The 19,203-nt window shown below is 40.1% G+C and overlaps 1 protein-coding gene across 2 annotated transcripts; it reads left to right on the forward strand.

The window, feature by feature from the left end:
• Nucleotides 1–71: 71 nt before the first annotated feature.
• Nucleotides 72–18,269, forward strand: ZWILCH (zwilch kinetochore protein). 2 transcript variants are annotated; one of them, XM_053364053.1, is made up of 18 exons: nucleotides 72–315; nucleotides 2,993–3,044; nucleotides 3,788–3,883; nucleotides 3,973–4,088; nucleotides 5,065–5,261; nucleotides 5,766–5,845; nucleotides 6,647–6,817; nucleotides 7,008–7,079; nucleotides 7,590–7,683; nucleotides 8,088–8,140; nucleotides 9,184–9,280; nucleotides 9,450–9,529; nucleotides 12,854–13,010; nucleotides 14,573–14,601; nucleotides 15,269–15,405; nucleotides 16,278–16,373; nucleotides 16,468–16,586; nucleotides 17,655–18,269. In XM_053364053.1, the coding sequence occupies exons 1-18, from the start codon at nucleotides 260–262 to the stop codon at nucleotides 17,738–17,740; spliced, it is 1,788 nt and encodes a 595-aa protein (XP_053220028.1). In that variant the 5' UTR covers nucleotides 72–259; the 3' UTR covers nucleotides 17,741–18,269. The 2 variants fall into 2 exon arrangements, with proteins under 2 accessions (XP_053220028.1, XP_053220029.1); XM_053364054.1 differs by lacking the exons at nucleotides 72–315; nucleotides 2,993–3,044; nucleotides 3,788–3,883 and having other exon boundaries at nucleotides 4,000–4,088; nucleotides 5,054–5,261.
• The last annotated feature ends 934 nt before the right edge of the window (nucleotides 18,270–19,203 follow it).

The following is a 19,203-nucleotide window of genomic DNA, read 5'->3' on the forward strand; positions in this document are numbered from 1 at the left end:
AAAACTAACCGAGGAAAGAGCGTCTCCGCTTCCCTTTCTTGGCATGAGTTCGCCTCAGAAATGCTACGGATTATTTTTGTGTGGGGGGGGGGCGGCGGAGAGGAAACCTCCTCACTTCGGCGGAGGGATTCCTACCGGAGACTTGTCCGAGGCCGATTTGTAAGGAAGAAGTTCTGGCGCGCAGTTCGTTTGTCGCTCGAGTGAAAGGAAGCGGCGGGAGCTGCTGCACATTTGCGGGAGTAGCCCGGGAGAACCGGCGATGGGCTCCCGGCAGAGGCAGGAGTCGCTCCTTCGGTTCCACAGCCTCCTCCTGCGGTGAGTGTTTTCCTCTCTACACCTTTTTCCTTTGACTTCTCTCTTCCCCCTCTGCCCCTCATGACACCCTGCAAGTGTCTTGAGGGCGGGGTGCCTTCGCCACTTACCTTCACAACAACCCTGTAAGGTAGGGCTGCTGCTGAGTAATAGTTTCCAGCACAAGGAGCGAGTGGTGATCTTAGTGCTACTCATTACGGGGACACTTTGTTCAGTTGTTGTAATTCGCTTTTGCACCATTCGCGAGGAAACAAATATGAAGTCTGCTGGCCAACCACAGTCTCTCGCAGGAGCGAGGAGGAAATGGGGAGAAAGAGAGCTATGTAATGTGCTTCACCTTGGGGAAAAAATAAAGAATTGTCCAGTAGCACTTTAGAGACCAACTAAGTTTGTTCTGGGTATAAGCTTTCGTGTGCATGCACACTTCTTCAGATACAGTGGTACCTCAGGTTACATACGCTTCAGGTTACATACGCTTCAGGTTACAGACTCCGCTAACCCAGAAATAGTGCTTCAGGTTAAGAACTTTGCTTCAGGATAAGAACAGAAATCGGGCTCCGGCGGCGCGGCAGCAGCAGGAGGCCCCATTAGCTAAAGTGGTGCTTCAGGTTAAGAACAGTTTCAGGTTAAGTACGGACCTCCGGAACGAATTAAGTACGTAACCAGAGGTACCACTGTATACTGAAGTCACCAGACCCATATATATATATATATATATATATATATATATATATGTAGTGGGAGAGTGGGGTGGGGTTTTTCTCAGAAGGGTAGTAGGAGAGGGGTGGGTGACTCAATGGGTATGGTAAACCTGTTGACGACTACAGCATTTAGTCCTACAGGAAAAAGCAAGGGATGGTATGCAGGATGACCAAAAATAGCTTTAGCATATGTAATGAGACAAGAATCCAGTATCTCTCTTTGGAGGAAAGGTGGGGGTGCAATAAGTAATTGAATGTTCTCATGTCATGCTGTGGTGCATTTCTTTTTGTGTGTGTATAATTTTTATTAAGTTTTCTATTTTACAATTTAAAATATTCATTAAACAACCTTAAATGTCAGTGACTTCTATTCTTCTCTTTCCATGGTTCAATTTGCATATCGTAAATCCCTGTATATTTTACATAAACTAAACCATTCAGTATTCCATTAATACATTCATCAAAACTTGTTTACACTGTTGAATTTATCTTAATGCTGCCAACATTTTCAAGTGTGCAGAGTTTCCCCCCATATATTCAATAAACATTTTCCAGTCTTCTTTAAATGTATGTTGATCTTGTTCTCATTCTATATGTTAGGTCCGCAAGCTGCGCATATTCCATCGGTTTAAGTTGCCATTTTTCTTTAGTTGAGACCTCACTCATTTTCCATTTTGGGGCTACTGTGGTGCATTTCTTAATGTCAAATGGTGCAGAAACTTTGGGTTTTAAAAATAATGAAATATAATGCCCTGGTAACGCATTACGTGTTAAAAATTTGCCTCTTGCAGTTATGGTGCATCTTGCAAGTTAAATAAGGAACAGGTGAATCTGCTCCAGAGTGGTGGTTTTGGGTCAAGCAATGAGAGAGAATTGGAACCTGGAGCTCTCTGGCTAAAGTCCAGCACTAGGACAAGGGTGGAAGAAGGGCAGGCATGGGCAGGTGTCAAGGCTTTGTCTTCATAATCATGCACCAAGGATGATACAGTACACTGTTTAATAAAAATGTATCTATTTATATATTGCTACCAGGTCTGCAACTTATCAAATAAGCTTACAGCATTTAATTTTGTTGCAAGTTCCTTCTGTGGAATGGGTCTTCTGGGATACCTGTGACAGTTCCTTGGAACCTGCAGGTGGTTCCCTAGAAATTAACGTTTGGCTCTTTCTACCTCCTGCTTGCCCCTAATTAACCAAGATACAAGGCACAGGTTGGGGTCAGGCCCACAAAGGGCTAAGGCTGTGCAAAACAGGTTTGATTCTTAATCAGTGGGAGCCCACATAATGCTGCCATGAGAACATAGAAGAGCCAGCTGGATCAGGCCAATGACCCATCTAGTCCAATATCCTGGTTTCACAGTGGCCACCCAGATGCCTATGGGGAACCCACAAGCTGAATATGAGCTCAACAGCAATTCTCAGCAACTGGCATTCAGAGGTATTTTGTGGAGGTTCTACCGTGAAGAACCTTCAATGGAGGTAGAAGATAGCCATTGTGGCTAGTAGCCGTTGGTAGCCTTATACTCCACAATTTATTCTAATCCTGTTTTAATACCATCTAGATTGCTGGCCCTCACTGCCTCCTGTGGGAGTGAGTTCCATAGTTTAACTGTGCCAAAGGTTTCTTTTTATTTTCTCCTGCAGTGGATGGGTGCCATTCTGGCTTAAGGGAAACTGCAAAATGCTGCACTCGCTTGGGGACACTGTTGGCAAGGAGTCTTGTCCTGAACTTTTAGTAACAGCTTGACAGGCAAAAATTAAATGGATGTGAGCATTTTTGTACTGCTGCTTAATTAATGTTTAATGATTGGAGGTGGGGGTGGAATAGCAACCTTAGGACAAATGGTGATTTTAGCAGTATTTGTACAGTTTACTGACAGTGTTACCAGAAGATTATTAGGGTTGGCCTGCAAAATATTTCTGTTGAAGTCTGTTCGTTAATTCAGAAAACCAAATGCTGTAAATTACTTATGTTACAGAGTATATGAGGAAGGAAAAAAGAATATCAACCAAGGACCACTTACCTTTGAGGTAGGAATGTGTAATTTCTCCCCAAAACACCCATTCTGTTTTACAACAGTAGATGAAAATGTATAGTTCTGCATTTGTGGGGGTGCTAATTTAGATCTACATTCAGAAAAGAAGGAGGAGGGGAAATCTTGGATTAATCTGATTGACAAACTTTAAAATTCTAGTATTTCTGAATCTGAAAAATTCATCTGATTTGAAATGGCAAATCAACTCATGATATAATAACAGCTATTGAGTAAATTTCATTCTGTGCCTCAAAAGTTGCAGATGTTGGAATGAACTCTTAACAGTTTCTTGTAAGGAAAATATAGATCTTCTCTCATTTTTGCCATATCGTAGACCCTTATCTCAAGATTTTTGATGTAGCTTTGGTGCTTTTGCCTTAAAGAGATGCTTCCTTGACATTGATCAGCCTAATTTTTTAAGTATGTGTATGCTACTATGTAGATTAAGGCTGCAATGTAGTTCAGTAGGAGATAACCTTAATCAAATGTGAAAAGTCCAACTCTGGATCACCACTGAAGAGATGGGGGGGGGGATATGCCTGTGATTTGGAGATTAGCTTTTAGTCAGGGGAGATGGAAATTGACAGAATAAAACTCATTCTTAGTGTCACTTCATATAGATTTGCTTCATGTATTGATGCTCTAAATTAATTATAGCGGATAATGTTCTATTCCTCAAGTGTCGTTTAAATGCTTCCCAAAGCTGTGCTGCAGAAATTAAACTGTTTGTTCTTCCAGGCTGATGTGCAAGTCTATTTGATTCAGGAAGGATGTATAAATCCCTTGGAGAGCTTCTGGGACAGGAGTGATACAATGTTCATTATGGAGAAAGTAGTATGTTTAGTGTCTTTATTTTAAAACAAACATTGAGCTTGCTTTTGTCGGAGTGGTAATCATTCTAACACAATTGCTTATTTTTATAGAGACCTTGCGAAGAAATGCAAGAACTGGAAGAGGAGCAGATAGGTGACCCTTCTATTTCTAGGACTTTCCCGAAAGAGAATTCTTCAGCACTTGCTTTACCCCTTCCAAGAGCAAGGTGTGTGAATCCTAATTTTTATATTTTTATTGAAATATTGCACTTTCTTAACAACTAACAAAAGACTAATTGTTTATTATGCAAGTCAACTACTGTAATTGAATGTGTAAACTTCTGAGAAATGCTGGAAACAAATGTTTCATGATGGCCTTAGTAGGCAGCCACCTGTAACTCCTCTAAGAGGAGCCTTTGTTAAATGTGCATGAATATAATAGCTTTTATTACATGTGAGACATAAATTAACTTTCTTTGATTTGGGATAGCTTGCTATTGCATGCTGAATTGTAAGATCAAACAATCCAGCCCAGAAGCTAGTGGCTTGGTTTGGATTGTCATATCTCAACTTCTTAAGATGAGATGTGTACTAGACTTCCTCTGTCAACCCCATCCTTATGCTCCTCTTTCTCGGTGCAATGTGATAAGCCAGGAAGTCTTCAGTTAATCATCATTTCCAATGATGTCTGAACAAGGCAACTATAATTACATTTCATGGTTTGAAGTTGGTTTAAGATGCTTGCTCATTCTGAATCTGGTAGTCATACCGGTAACTATAGCTTCTCAGTTTGGACATTGCAGGAAACTGCAGTTAATTTAAGATGTGCCACAGCATGCCAGCAAAAAGGAAGAAGGGTTGAGCCAGGAACAGAGCAGATGTTCCTTCCTATCAAGTCAGGCACCCGCAGTTTTGATGTTTCATCACCTGCTGAAAACATTTCTGCTTCGCTAAGCATTTTCATAGAATTAATTTGAGTCAGTGTTTATCATTTATTCTGTACTCTGTGGCGTTTTAATGCTTTTATTGTACACCACCGTTGTGTTTTCTTAGGATAGCACGTGCATTTCTTGGTTTATTAACTGAAGAGGTTATCTTCTAAATCAGGCCACTGTGGCATAGAAAGGAATTAAGCATTATCCCCCTCATAATACACTCCTGACAGTTATTGAACATTTCTGATGTCTTTAAGTTTGTTTCCAGGCAGTTGATTTCATTCTACACAATGTCTCAAAATCCAAATATGCCCCACCCCAACATAAACGAGTCAGCACCGCTTCCTCCACTGTGGGTGCGATGTGATTACTCCGACCCCAAACAAACTGTCTGGCTAGGAGCTAAACCTTTCTGCACTGGAAACAAGATTACGGGGATCCATTTGTACACAGTTACCTGCAATGGTAAGATTTTCCCTTGGATACCTTACTTGTCAGCAACCTCTTCAACCCCCTCGTTGTTGTTTTTAGTCTTTAAAATGCATTTCTGGTCCATAATCGAAGTCTTAGTTCATCACCTCTAGTCCCGAAGATGTTTTTCAGAAAGTGGTTGTTGACTATATTGGTTAATACAGCATGTAGTACAGTAAACAAATTGGGTTTTTCTTAATTCAGGTGGTATTACCTGGAAAAGTACCTATTTAATCTTGATGGTCGGGGGGTGTACTTTACTTGCTGTTTTAAAGAGATGTGGACAAGTGGGTGTGTATTATTGGTTGCCAGTAATAATTTTTGTCTCGGAGAAACCCATAATTAGATTCTTTTCATAGCTTCTCAATGTTGGGAGAGGCAGTAGGATACTGATATGAGGGGAATCTTGTGATGCAAGCAAATTCCAAGAGGAAACTGACATGTTGTTCTTCAAAAGTTAGAAATTGTCTACTAAATTCAGGTGTTTTTTTTATTCAGGTCCAATATCAAATAAAAATTATTCAGCAGACTTGCAAGAGCTAAAAGATACTCACAGAATGAGGAATCACTCTTCTGACGTAGGTTTCCCTAGTTTTTTTTAATTTTTATTATTGTTATTATTATTATTCACACCTATACAAATATTGGAACTACTTTAATTTTCAAATGCACACAACTGGCAAAACCTCGAGTCTCTTACTACCTAGACACCTAAAATACTGACATTTAGTTTTAGGATATGGCCTCTGTAGGGTTAGAGCCTAAACAATCTGGGTCTAGCTCTTGTTTGGGATTTAAGCCTTAATGGGATTTTTATGGTAACCACTTTTTAATTGGGTGTTTGTCTTGTTCTAAACTATGGGTGACATCCAATGTTAGATAAGCAGATTTCCCCTTCCTTAGCTGCCCCCCTCCCAGGTCCCTCCTCCCTCAGAAATATGCTCTGGAAGGTCACCTTTGCAATAGCATTCTGCAACTGTAAACTGTTAATTCTAGTTAACGGCCCTGGCCCAGTATACCTGAAGCAGCGTCTCCACCCCATCGTTCAGCCTGGACACTGAGGTCCAGCCCTGAGGGCCTTCTGGTGGCTCCCTCACTGTGAGAAGTGAGGTTACAGGGAACCAGGCAGAGGGCCTTCTTGCTAGTGGTGCCCACCCTGTGGAACGCCCTCCCATCAGATGTCAAGGAAATAAACAACTATCTGACTTTTAGAAGACATCTGAAGGCAGCCTTGTTTAGGGAAGTTTTTAATATCTGATGTTTTATTCTGTTTTTAGTGTTCTGTTGGGAGCCGCCCAGATTGGCTGGGGAAACCCAGCCGGTTGGGCAGGGTATACATAATTTATTATTATTATTATCATTATTTATTATTATTATAGTTGACAATAAAGGGTTTTGCACGTTACAAGTTCCTTGAAACCACTTCATTAGACTCTCTCTCACTGGAGGACACCCTTATTCCGTTGGAGAGAAATATATTCGCTGATTTTACTTGGAACTCTGTAAAGAAGATGGTGGAGGCCCCTCCCCTGACTTCTACTGCCACACTGGTAAAGAAATCACCTCTCTTAACATATTATTGTAGCAGAGTAAAACTGTGCTGACTTAACTATGAATAGTGTAAATTGACAAACTAATGTTAGGTAGCTTAACTAGTGATAGTGCATTAAATGATTTATTAGTTTTCCTGGGCTCCAGCAAGGATCCACATCAAGAATTATGCTTTTTTTGAACTTTCAGAAGATTCAGATGGCATCTGGGAGCCCCTTGAGTTCTGTGTATGAACTGAATAGGGAACTGCAGTTCCTTCTTGTAAGTATAGCTATGAAAATCGCATTTCAGAAGAGAACTATTGGCCATATAGTAACAAGGATGATTGTGTGGTTTTAAACAGCTGCCTTAAATCAAATTAATATTTGTAAGAATACTCCAAATTTTAAAAAATGTTTTGAACATCGGCCCACTCAGTAAAGATCATGGTAGTTCCAGTGGTATTTCTTTTCTTTTTCTTTTCTTTCTTAAGAAATGGAACAAAGTATGAAGTCCCAAGTACAATCCTAAGCACACTTACCAAGGAGTAAGGTTAATGATCTCAGTGGGTCTTGTCTGAGTAAACATAACTGATTCTTAGTTGGACCCAAATCCTACCCTGAGTACATTTTTTTGGCAGAATTTACACATGGTTTTTCTAGAGACAGATCCACTATACATTTAAAACAGTGGTTCCCCAAAAAATAAACTTAACCCCTGTGTACCCTACCATAACCAATACAAAGATCTTGAATAGTGATCTTTTTGTTTTGTTTACACGGCGCTGTCAAGAGTTTGGCTGAGAGCTTGAAGACTGGCATGGCTGACTGGCCTAAACTTGTGGGGGGAAAATCAGCTGTTGAACTAGTACAGAAACTTTTGAAAGGTAACTTTGTAGTATTCTGGAAATGTTTGCTGTGAAAAGCTAGACATGGACCATAGCTCAGTTGTAGAGCATTTGTTTTGCATACAGAAGGTCCCATGTTCAAACTATGACATTTGCAGGTAGAGCTGGGAATGCCCTCTACCTGAAAGCCTGGTGAGCCTCTGCCAGTCAGTGTAGACAATACTGAGCTAGATAGACCCAATTGTCAGACTTGTCGTAAGGCAACTTCTTGTGCTTCCAACAGAAGTAGAGGTAAATTTGTTGTGCTCAGTAAATGTCCATTGCAGCCAAACTTTTTAGCAAAACTATTTGCATTACATCAATGGCATTTGCATTATGTATTGATACTCTGCTATGTGTACCTTGCCAATAGATCTGTACTGTCATCCTCTCTCCCACTTTAGATTTAAAGGACATGATGGACGGTTTGAAGATGCCAAACAGTAGTGATGCTGAGGTATTCAGAGCTGTGAAATTTTTCATTGCCCATCATTGCCAGGACAGTTTCAATCTGTAGTTGCTGGATATGTGTTGGCTGTTCATTGTTTGGTAACATGATTTTACGCCTCATAGGTGTGTATAGGAGGGACTGTGCTATTCAAACTGTCTTCCAGTGCAACTGCTTTTTGTTACTTTTTAAACTTAAATACCTTTATATTTATAAAATACTGAAGCAGTCCCTTGTTATGGTTGGGTCATATCCTGTTGCAATTCAGATTGGCACCGGCCACTTCCATTTATTTATTTAAAAGTGTTCACTAAGTGGTGTGCAATTATTTTTAAATGTCATTTAAAAATGCAGTCTAAACATGAAAAAAGAGCAATATAAAAGCATATAAAACAGATACAATAGGAATTGGGGAATTCTAACAATAAAACAAGAGTCTGATCTTCTGGGTCAAGAAAAGCCTAGGCAAAAAGATGTCTCTACAAGACATCAGAAGCATATGATGGCTGCTGCTCTCGCATAGGGCAAACAGAAAAAGGCATGCCACCGAATGGGCAGTAGCAGAAATGCTTGTTTTCAGGTCACCACCCTATGGTAAAAATATAATAGAGCGTGATGCAATGAGTAGAATTTCTCCGGATGATCAAAGTTACCTTACAGGTCTATATTGGGGCAGTTTCTCAGGTCCTGGGGTGCACTAGTACAGCTCATTTCAGTAATGGGGACCTATTAAGCTAGTCTAACACAGAGTCTGATGGGTTTGGGGTGGCATGTCTGCTTCTGTTAATTCCCTTTGTTCAGCCTTCTCCAACCTGGTGCCATTACCAACCTAACATTGTGTGATCCAAAGGAACTCTTCCATATTTAACTATTTGGCCTTTTTATTTGCTACTGCTGTTGGTTTAAAAATAGGTGTAGTGTTTTTTGCTTCTTTATTGTAAATGCCCGGTGATAGATTTATTTAAAGAGCAAGATATAAATAACTAAAATAATATTAAATCCATGCCTTTATTATGAAGGATGATTTTAAAAATTATTTTCCGAATCTCCAGGATGACACTGCTGGAGTTTATGGCACCATGAAAACACATTTTAGCAGGAGAAGAGACATTGATTTTGTTGAGCAGTTCTGGTGTAAAATATGGAAGAGTAAGTATGCTTCTAGATGACCCTAGGTATGTTTTATTTTAAGATTTTTAGCCTGTAAGAGAAAGGCTGAAGGTTTATGCACTGTTCTGTTTATTTGTTTGTTTTTCATTTGAGCTACTTTTAATTAACACTGGTTTTATTTAATGCTTTGCTCCCCACCACCACCAAGATGTTACTTCATATGAAGAATTGGTGAAGTGTTTCACGTTGATAATGAAAGCTCTCCAGCATGGTGAATTGAAGACCTGGGTATGTAATGATTAATAAAGCTTACATCTCGGGTAAACCAATCCTATCTAGGGATGGTCAGACTTCAAGCTTGTGGGATCTGCTTTTTTCCTGTAATCCTGCTGTCTGCAAACTGGAACCATGTGCAAAGTACTGTCTTAGAAAGTGGAGCAGGTATATCCTTAGAGTTAAGGAACAGGGCATACATTGGTGCCCAGGAATTTGTTTTCAATGCCAGAACCTGAGCTCACTTTTGTTCAGCTGAAAAATACATTCCTCCAGCCCACCACTTTCTTTGTTTCGTTTTGGAAAACAAGAAGGTTTTTCTATTGTTCACCAAGAACTTCATTCCCAATTGTTAATCTACTGCAACCCCCCCAGAGATCTACCAGTAGATCCCAGTCCACCTTCTGACCACCCCTGCTATATAGTAATTACGTTACTGGGAAGTAGGCAGGGAGACAAGATGCACAGCTACTATGCTAGCTGAGCAGCTGTGGTATCCTGGGAGTATTTGGTCTGGGACTGGGATGGGGAGAAGCACAACCAGATAACCAAAAAAATGACAAGCTCCCTCGGCATTCCTTGGTGCTACAGTCCACCAATCGGGCTGCTTTGGAAAGGATGCCTACATTGCAGCCATTTTTCATGCTGGGCTTCCACCAAATCTTGTAAACCCCCAGCCAGAGGAACTACAATATAGGATTGTTCCCTTAAGTCAGCAGTGGCTAACCTTTTTCAGGCCGAAGACCTCATTGACCCTTAGCCAACTCTCCAAGAGGCTACCTGCTAAAGTGGGTGGGAAATAAATACCTTTTTAATTAAATGCTGAGTACATAGATTAGAATCCCTCTTTCCCTTGCCTCTGGCTCATTGTATTTTAATTCCTTCCATATTGATGTGAGTCTTTTTTTAAAGCACTTTTTGTCAATTCTCTCACCTCAGATTTAAGAGAACGGGGGGGGGGTTGCTTTGTTTTTAAACCAGCTGCTCTGGAATTACAAAAGTAAAGTCTCAGGACAAAGAAAACTCGAAGGGGAAAATAGAGAAGGTGGTTTGGTTTTGGATTTACCTTGATGAATCTCCAAAGGAACACAGGAATATTGTTCTTAAAATATTGGACAGAGTTGCAGAGGAACTTCTCCTTGCTGGGCAGACAAAGCAAAAGAAATCTCCCCCGCTGCCCCAAACCAGCACCTCTTTACAACACAACTGCAGGTGCACCTCTCTGGCAGATCTCATTTTCTCTCCTTTTAATCTGAGTTGGTGTTCACTAGAACTTGGACCAAAGTTTGTTTTTTACCGCCAGGACTCAGCTCACAAACAGGTTGACGTAACTAATGCCTAGAAGCCATATATTAAGTGATATGTTTATTCTTTACTTGCTGAGTAACTGTAAGCAGTCTTGTATAGCCCTTGCAGAATTCCTATCAAAGCAGTTTCCATGTTATTTTAAGGCAGCTGCAGCTTCTACAAATGTAAATGGCTTATTGGAGCTCACTTTATACCTTCCTAATGAATCAGCCTCAAGGAATGAATCAGCAAACAGAAGGTGCTAAAGATCCTTCCAAAGACCATGAACAATCTGCTCATCCTAAATCTTCATCTCAGCTTACGGAGTCTTGTGAAATGACAGTGCTCTCCGCAAAGTCACGCAGGAGGCTTCTGGGACAAAGTTCTAGTTTGATATAATTGGCACTGAACGGAGCATATCCAGTGAATTTACTTTGGTGTTTTTTTTTAAGGACTAGGCTCGTGCTGGGGAATGTGTTGCATATTGAGGAGTCTTGAGTCACTGCCTGGTTGCCTGGCAGCAATTTCTAGTTGCCAGTGGTGATCAGGAAACTTCTTTATGGCAGGTCTGCTTCCAGCCCCTAAGAGGAATGCTTTAGTTCAGCCAGTCCTATTCAGGCTTTGCAAGTGCGGGTAGGGGCAGGCAGAGTTTCACGGAGAATAAATAGACCACCTTTTTTTTTTCTTTCCCACCCCTATGATACCTTTCCCACCTGTGCTGAGGATAAGATAATGCATCCATATGGTATATCTCTGCCCGATTCTCTGAAATAACACTGTCAGTCAAAATTAGGCAACAGTGGGTGAGACAGACAAACAGCCTGTTGTGGTAAAAAGCAGCTTCTTATATTCTCAGTGGGCTCTGTTTTAAGGCTGGTACCTATGAAACCAAGCATCTGAAACCTAAGTAGCCAGCATGGTGGGAGGGTTCTGGAGAATGGGAAAGAGAAAATCTGTGTTTTCCTTTCCTTGCTCCTGAAATACAGTGCAGAGAAGGTAGGTGGGCTTTTTAATTTCATGTCATACACCTGCCCCCACCTTAATCCCTTTCTGTCAGGTTACTAACTATCTTAGGGGTTTGCAGAGGCCAGTTTTCTCCCCCACCCCACAATTTCCCTTTATTTGTTGTTATTTAGTCATGTCCAACTCTTCGTGACCCCATGGATCAGAGCACACCAGGCACTCCTGTCTTCCACCGCCTCCCGCAGTTTGGTCAAACTCATGCTGGTAGCTTTGAGAACACTGCCCAACCATCTCGTCCTCTGTCGTCCCCTTCTCCTTGTGCCCTCAATCTTTCCCAACATCAGGGTCTTTTCCAGGGAGTCTTCTCTTCTCATGAGGTGGTCAAAGTATTGGAGCCTCAGCTTGAGGATCTGTCCTTCCAGTGAGCACTCAGGGCTGATTTCCTTCAGCATGGATAGGTTTGATCTTCTTGCAGTCTATGGGACTCTCAAGAGTCTCCTCCAGCACCATAATTCAAAAGCATCAATTCTTCGGCGATCAGCCTTCTTTATGGTCCAGCTCTCACTTCCATACATCACTACTAGGAAAACCATAACTTTAACTATAACTATACCCCTCAATATTCCATAAATGCTGGAAACTTGCATGTCATGCTCTCTGTGAATTTAATAATAATAAATTAATTTACAAACTATTGTATTTCTTTGTACCCAGGGCAGGGGTTGCTCTGCAGATGTTGCTGGGTTACAACAAATCTGACAATTTGCGGTGCTGGTTGGGTCTGATGGGAGTTGTAGTCCACTAACATCTGGAGGGCACTATATAGGCCCAACTATGAAACCACTATTATTACTTTTGAGTGACCCTGCTTTATTTCCAAACTAAGAGGTATTCTACTACCTGACTTTGCTAATTGAGGGAATGAGTATCAGTGAATGTATTTGCTTGAATGATTAGGGCTGAACTGACTCGTATAGCCTTCAGAAATGGGTTCTCTTAAAACTACTCGTTGTGCTGTAATTGTACTTCACTATATCTTATCAGTAGACAGGATGTATACATTTATTTATACGGATTTTGTCTCTGTAGGTTCATCAAGGAAGTAACAGCTTACTGAGCAAACTGATTAAGCAATCTTATAATGGAAGCACAGAATCAGTTTCTCTTAGTGGAGATACTCCAATTCAAATGCTTCTAGAAATTGGTGTGGATAAGATGAAGAGAGATTATGTTAGCTATTTTGTAGGTAAGTTTGTTTTGCACAGCCATCATGATATTGGGTGACTGCGTCCAAACAATCCATCACGTTTGAAATCAGTCTCTTTCAATTAAAAAATCTGGACGGGCATGTCATGAAAAAGGATTTGAAGTTCTGTTGGGCAAATTACTTAATTACATGTTAGGACTGTTTCCATGAATGCTACTTTTGGATATAAACCAACAAAAGTGACTATCTTACTCAGCAAACTATCAGCTGAGTTTTCCAGATGGTCCTTCTCCTTACGTTGCTTTTCTACATTATCTTCACATAATATTTAGAAGATTTCTCTTTTTAAAAGACATGTTTTTTTGGGGGGGGGGTTGCAGATAATTTTTTTAGGAGCAGAAAGTGTTTATAAGTCCCTGTAAGTGGGAATGGTGGAATATGAATAAATGAATGAGGAGGAGGTTTGCATTTAAAACAAAAGTACAAAGACAGAAGAGAGAGAATCGTTAGAGATCCATCGGAAGGGGGTACAATGATGAGTACTGTTTATGTACAAACTAAGTTTTCAATATTGGCTTCAGCACATTTCTTAAATCGCCTCCCATACAGAGAGCTATTGACCCAAATATTACACTATTATGTCTTACTGTCTTTGTTTGTTGGAAGCCATCCAGAGTGGCTGGGGTAACAACAGTCAGATGGGCGGCATATAAATAACACATTATTATTATTATTATTATTATTACTGCTACTACTACTAATGAAATATTAATGTGTGCCAAGGTTTAAGCGAAACTTTGCAAAAAAAATCTAATGTTCCTTCCCATATTTGTTAATATGCAATTTATGCACTAGAATCTTATTGATGGAATTTATTATTTTCCCCAAGTATTTAGCAACTAAAATTATTGGCTGAACCAACATTTTTGCCACTGTATATCTGTCTTTTTATACGTGTTACTAGGCAATCGTTCTAGTACCAATTTCCTTCTACATTTTTAATGTACCTTTAATGACTCTCTGATTGCACTTGGTGGTCTAGACTCCTGGTCATGCTCCTAGATCCATTCATTCAGGGGTTATTTTGCTGACCTAATTGATATTATCAATACATTGTATATAGCATTGCCACTAAAACAGGGGCCTTCTGCTGCCTGTAAACATTAGTGGTTGCAAAACTGCCCTCTTTTTAAAAAGCTTTCTGAACCACTCTTCAATAAAAAATAATCCCAGAGTGGGGTACTATATAATAAGCACAATAAAGCATAAATTATATTAGCAAATAGAACTTTTAAACAGCAACAAAACACAGAGATCCAGTAGAATTCTCCAATAAGAAGTCAACCAAATGCTGGGATACAAAAAAAAAAAAAGTGTTTTTAATTTGTTAAGAAGTTAAAACTCTGCTGTGGCCAACTTGCAAGGTCTCTTACTCATCTGGGTTTCATCTCAAGTTTTCTCATTAGTCTTGGGCTCTTTGCAGAGCAAACTTGGAGGAAAGTTTGTGACTTTCTGTGTAATATCCCCATTCGGTTTTTTTATATAAATGAAAATTTCCCTTGTATTTAAAATTATGCTAAGTAGAACTATCTTTGTTTCAGGCAAGGAATTTGCAACCCGTACTCACTTGGTAAGAGACTTCCAATTTTCCTCTGTTCAAAACAGTAGTCAGTGACTGGCCCAGCCTGCACAGTGCTAGTTCTACTCTGAGTAAACCAAGTGGAATTAATGGACCTATGTTAGACATTTCCATCCATTTCAATGGGTCTGCTCTGAGCAGGATTAGCATTTGATACAACTTGCTGATCTTGGCTATTTTGTTTCCCCTTGTGCTTTATCAAGAAGCAGTAAACCATAATCCCCAGATTAGCATAGTTTCCAAACAGGAGATGGTGGTTTGTTTCATTCCCGACAGACTATAGTCAGTGAGCCAAAAACAAATGTTGCTTATAGTTCAGGAGTTTAAGGGAGTGGGGCAGACCATGATCCCTAGTTTGGACAGAACACTAGGCCAAGAATCATGGTTTGTTTCTACATGATAACGGGGGGAGCAAATCACCTGTTCACAGTAAACCATTAACTATGGTTTACTATGATGAGCAAACTAGACCTTTTATGAGCGGAACTGCAGCAATTCTTTTGGCTTAGTCTTTCTTGAGTAAAGTAGGGGTGAGCACTGTCTTGCAGGTATTGAAGTATTTGCATTGCATTCTGTCTTAACCCAGCAACTTATATATATTTGGTGTCTCTCTTAAAAGCTATTGGTTTTTGTTCTTTGCCGCCTCTTTGTCTTAAAGGATTACTTCATGTCAACTTCAGTAGATCTGCAGGAGCAGGTTCAGCGCATCCAGAAACTCCACCATATGCTAGAGATCGTGGACAATTGTGTAGAACTTCTTAAACTTGAGCAAGAGAACCTCATCTTCTTGACACAGTAATTGTTTACCAGCAAATCTCAATAGCAAGGACAAGTGAATTCTCTGGAATACCGATATGTGGAAAGGGAAAATGGCCATCTTAATTGAGGATGGAGACTGTAATCCCAATCCCCACTATGGATGGGGTAGAAATAATAAATTATTATTATTATTATTATTATTATTATTATTATTATTATTATTAAACCCTTCTTTTATTTTCCTGTGTATCATAGTGTGTACTGCTGCTAGCTCCTTTCTCCATTTCTCCATTTTTAAGAGAAGTGCAGCTTTCACAAAAATACAATTTGGGGGCAAATATATAATAATGATTGGATTATTGAGCTCTTACTCTTGGACACCCAAGTTGCTGTGTGTCAAGTTTTTGGCCATAGAATATACTTCTAAAGGGGAGGGGAGTACTGTTTAATTCTTAACAGCTAAGCTCTAAATCAGTGGCTCCCAATTTTTTTTGGTCTGGTGACCATTTACGCTTCCGCTGGCCCCCTGCTGCCCCCTTGCCTTTTAGCGCCCTCCAGAGGACAGTACTAGCCACTTTGAGAACCACAGCTCTAAATTAAAGTGTCTCTCTGCTCCTATTTAAGAAATCAAAAATCACTTGAAGGGATTTTGCTATTTCCTGTAAAGGCCCCTCAGTTTTTCAGCATGAATGTGCTCTTTGCACAACTCCTGTTCACTCTGGCACTTATGAAAATACCTTCCAAATAGGTTGTGCTTTGCCTGAGTGTATCTCATACCTTTTTGCCAGCTGATCACTGTAAAGATTAAGGATGTGGCTGGTTTGGAATTACTTTGTAGGGATCAATAGTTAACATTCCCTGGGTACCTCTTCAGAGCGCTGATATTCAAAGAAATTCTCTTTTCCTAGGTCCTGTATAAATTACTACAAGGAAAACCCCCTGAATGAAAATAATGTATTTCAGCTACCAGTCAGAACAACTTTTGTGAAGGAGTTCTACCAAAAGTAAGCTAGGCCTCAGTATTTGAACCCTGGAATTTAAATGCCTGTAGAGCGTTAACTTATCTTATAATTGGCTTTCTTCTTGACTGTCCTTCAGTGCAAATCCTCAAGTATGGAGAGTGGAAATCAGTAGTGGGCAAGGAGAGAAAAAAGTGAAAACAATATGGCAACTGAGCACCACAGTGCCAGCTGAACACATGAACTCAAGCAGTGTAGGTGAGTGGGTCTCTAGGATCTGAATTTCAGTGTTTGTATTTGCTTCTTTGTCTCTCCCCACTCTGCCTCCTTCCACTTCCTGTAGCCTGCCTTGTAAATGTCTTATTATTGGGAATCATATTTTCCAGTACTGGAGCTGATGGCAGACTGGTGATTGCCAATGCATATGCATCTTACATCTGGTTTAAATGGGTAGACCTGAGGCATGTGAAGGCTTGCATATCAGCAAGGGAGAGGCTATTTATATGTACGAGAGATCACTGATTACAGTTCCTTTTGGCCTCCAAAAATGAAGGGAATTTCTGGGGTGTAGCTTACAGGAGTGTCGTTTTCTAGAAAGAGAAGAAGATGGGTTTCTTCTATGAAGTATGTGTGTGATACTGAGGAAAGGTAAACAACAAGGGCGCTGGCTTAAATAACTCCCCAAACTAGTTCGTAGAGAGGCATTATAGTTTTTCAGTGAGTTTGGAAACAAGTTCCTTATTGGTTACAGTCAGGGCCATGCAGCTGATGGGTTGATTAATTTTGATGGCTTTGCTTTGAGGTCTTCAGAAAGGGAGAAATACCACCTTTCCACTTCCAGCTAGGGTTGATGTAGTGGAGGTCAGATGTTAAGATGAAGGTTACCACCAGAATGTAGATGTCAGATCCAGATTTCATCCCAAACTGTTCAGAGATTCTCTGAAAAAACATTGGATGTTTTGCTACTGGAAAGAACATCCTAGGTAGACCAGGTCTCCACATTCTACCTAGGGACTATGTGTTTTTGTCTAAGATCCTGTGGTTGGGCTTCTGTCCTCTTTTTCTGTACAAGAAAGTGTTCCATGTCAGTGAGTTTCCGGGTTTCTTGAATTGCATAGTTCAGCTTATTCCTTCACTGTGGGAGCTTTCAAACCTGAGAAAGTTTCTCCCCCCCCCCCATGGAAAACACAGAAGCCTCCCCTTTTACTTAACCAGAAAAAGCTTAATGGATAAGTCCAATGTTTTGCTCTTAACACCCAGTGTAGCACCTCATAATCCACTTGTTGTGGTTTCTCTACCTGTCACCACTTTTCTTTGGTCTTGCAGGTCTTCTGGATGATACTGAAGATGGTGGCAGTAAAGAAATGTGTTTTATTACCTTCACCGAGTGCTCTCAGGTGTACTTTACATAAAATATTGGCAGTATTTCCTGTTCTTCCCATAAGAGCCTAGGGCATCTAACAATAGCCAAATATAAAATCTACATAAGACAGTTATTAAAACCAATATAATAGTAAAAATGCAGTTGAGCAGATAGCAGGAGGAAGATCTATTTTGCATGCAGAAAGTTTTGAGAGAGATTACTGCCAATCAGTATAGATAATACTGAGCTGGACGGACCAATAATCTGACCCCAGAACCAGGCAGCTTTCTGTGTTCTTGAAATTTAGTAGTCGCAGGCCTCTTGACACTGAAATTGTGCTTATGTCTAGTAGCCGCCAATAGATCCATTGAAGATTCGTAGATAGTACTGAGATAGTATGTTCTGACTCTATATAAGACAACTTCCTTATGTTTAGGGAAGCTTTTAATGCCTGATGTTTTAATGTATTTTTAATCTTTTATTGGAAGCCCCCTACCAGAGTGGCTGGGGAAACCCAGCCAGATGGGCGGGGTAGAAATAATAAATAAATGATGGTGATGATGTTCCTGATAAGTGGACTGTTGGACTCCACTCCAGCTTTGTACCAAAGTCAATACACGAAGCAGAGCTGCAGCCTTAAAGTTTAAGGTTTATTCTTTGCTCCTGGTAAACATGTATGTAGTGTCTACAGTGTGCCAGAAGTTAATATACTCATTTGTCCACAGTACTTGGAATTTATGTTAGGTAGATGGGACTGAGAGGAAGTGAGGAGGGTTGTGGGCTAGCAAAGGAAAAGTGGGGATGTCGGGGAGAGTGGCAGTGAAAAATGAGGTAGTGAGGACTGTGTTGAAAAGCAAGACACTTCTATTGACAGGTAACCTACTTTAAAAAAATGCTCATTTTAGCTATTGAGTAACCCTGAACCAGTTGGCACCTAATTTTCTATACTTCATATAACATTTTCTTAATGAAAGCCTCAACAAAAGGTTGTATTTTTGCTAAATTAATCAGAAAAGACTTTAGACTGGTGGATCCCAGTGTTTGTTACACTTTTCAAATTTTACATCATTCCAGAAGCATATCACAGGGTTGGACCACAAGTATTGTCCTGATCTCTAAGAAAGGTTTAAAAACAACAACCCAACAACTGTCATCCAATCAGTCTAATTGATGTTAAAATTCAAGCCAAGTTCTTTCTTTTACAAGCTGGAATTTTGGGCATCAGCAAGTGAAGTTTAGTGTGGGATTTTCAACATTGAACTCTTATTGGATATTATTTATATATTCCAGAAGGGCCATTTTTATGTAGCCTTTCTTAATTTTTGAAGGCTACTTTTTACTTCAGAATCAGACAAACTATATGTTAAATTCCTCTCCTAATTTAGATCAGAGATTGCTGTGCCTAGTTAAGTCCCACAGCACAGTCTGAAGGCACATGATGCAGCCACCTTGCCAAAGGTGCTTGACTTCCATATTGGAAAAAAGATAGGTTATGAATGTAAAATTAAAAAT

Source organism: Podarcis raffonei, chromosome 14 (assembly GCF_027172205.1).
Source record: "Podarcis raffonei isolate rPodRaf1 chromosome 14, rPodRaf1.pri, whole genome shotgun sequence".
NCBI classification, from domain to species: domain Eukaryota; kingdom Metazoa; phylum Chordata; class Lepidosauria; order Squamata; family Lacertidae; genus Podarcis; species Podarcis raffonei.

Bases quoted from the DNA above. Each gene is read 5' to 3' on its own strand.
- ZWILCH (XM_053364053.1), top strand. From the start codon at position 260: ATGGGCTCCCGGCAGAGGCAGGAGTCGCTCCTTCGGTTCCACAGCCTC. The intron at 316-2,992 runs GTGAGTGTTTTC...CTTATGTTACAG, and splicing joins TTCCACAGCCTCCTCCTGCG to AGTATATGAGGAAGGAAAAA. The intron at 7,080-7,589 runs GTAAGTATAGCT...GGCGCTGTCAAG, and splicing joins GGGAACTGCAGTTCCTTCTT to AGTTTGGCTGAGAGCTTGAA.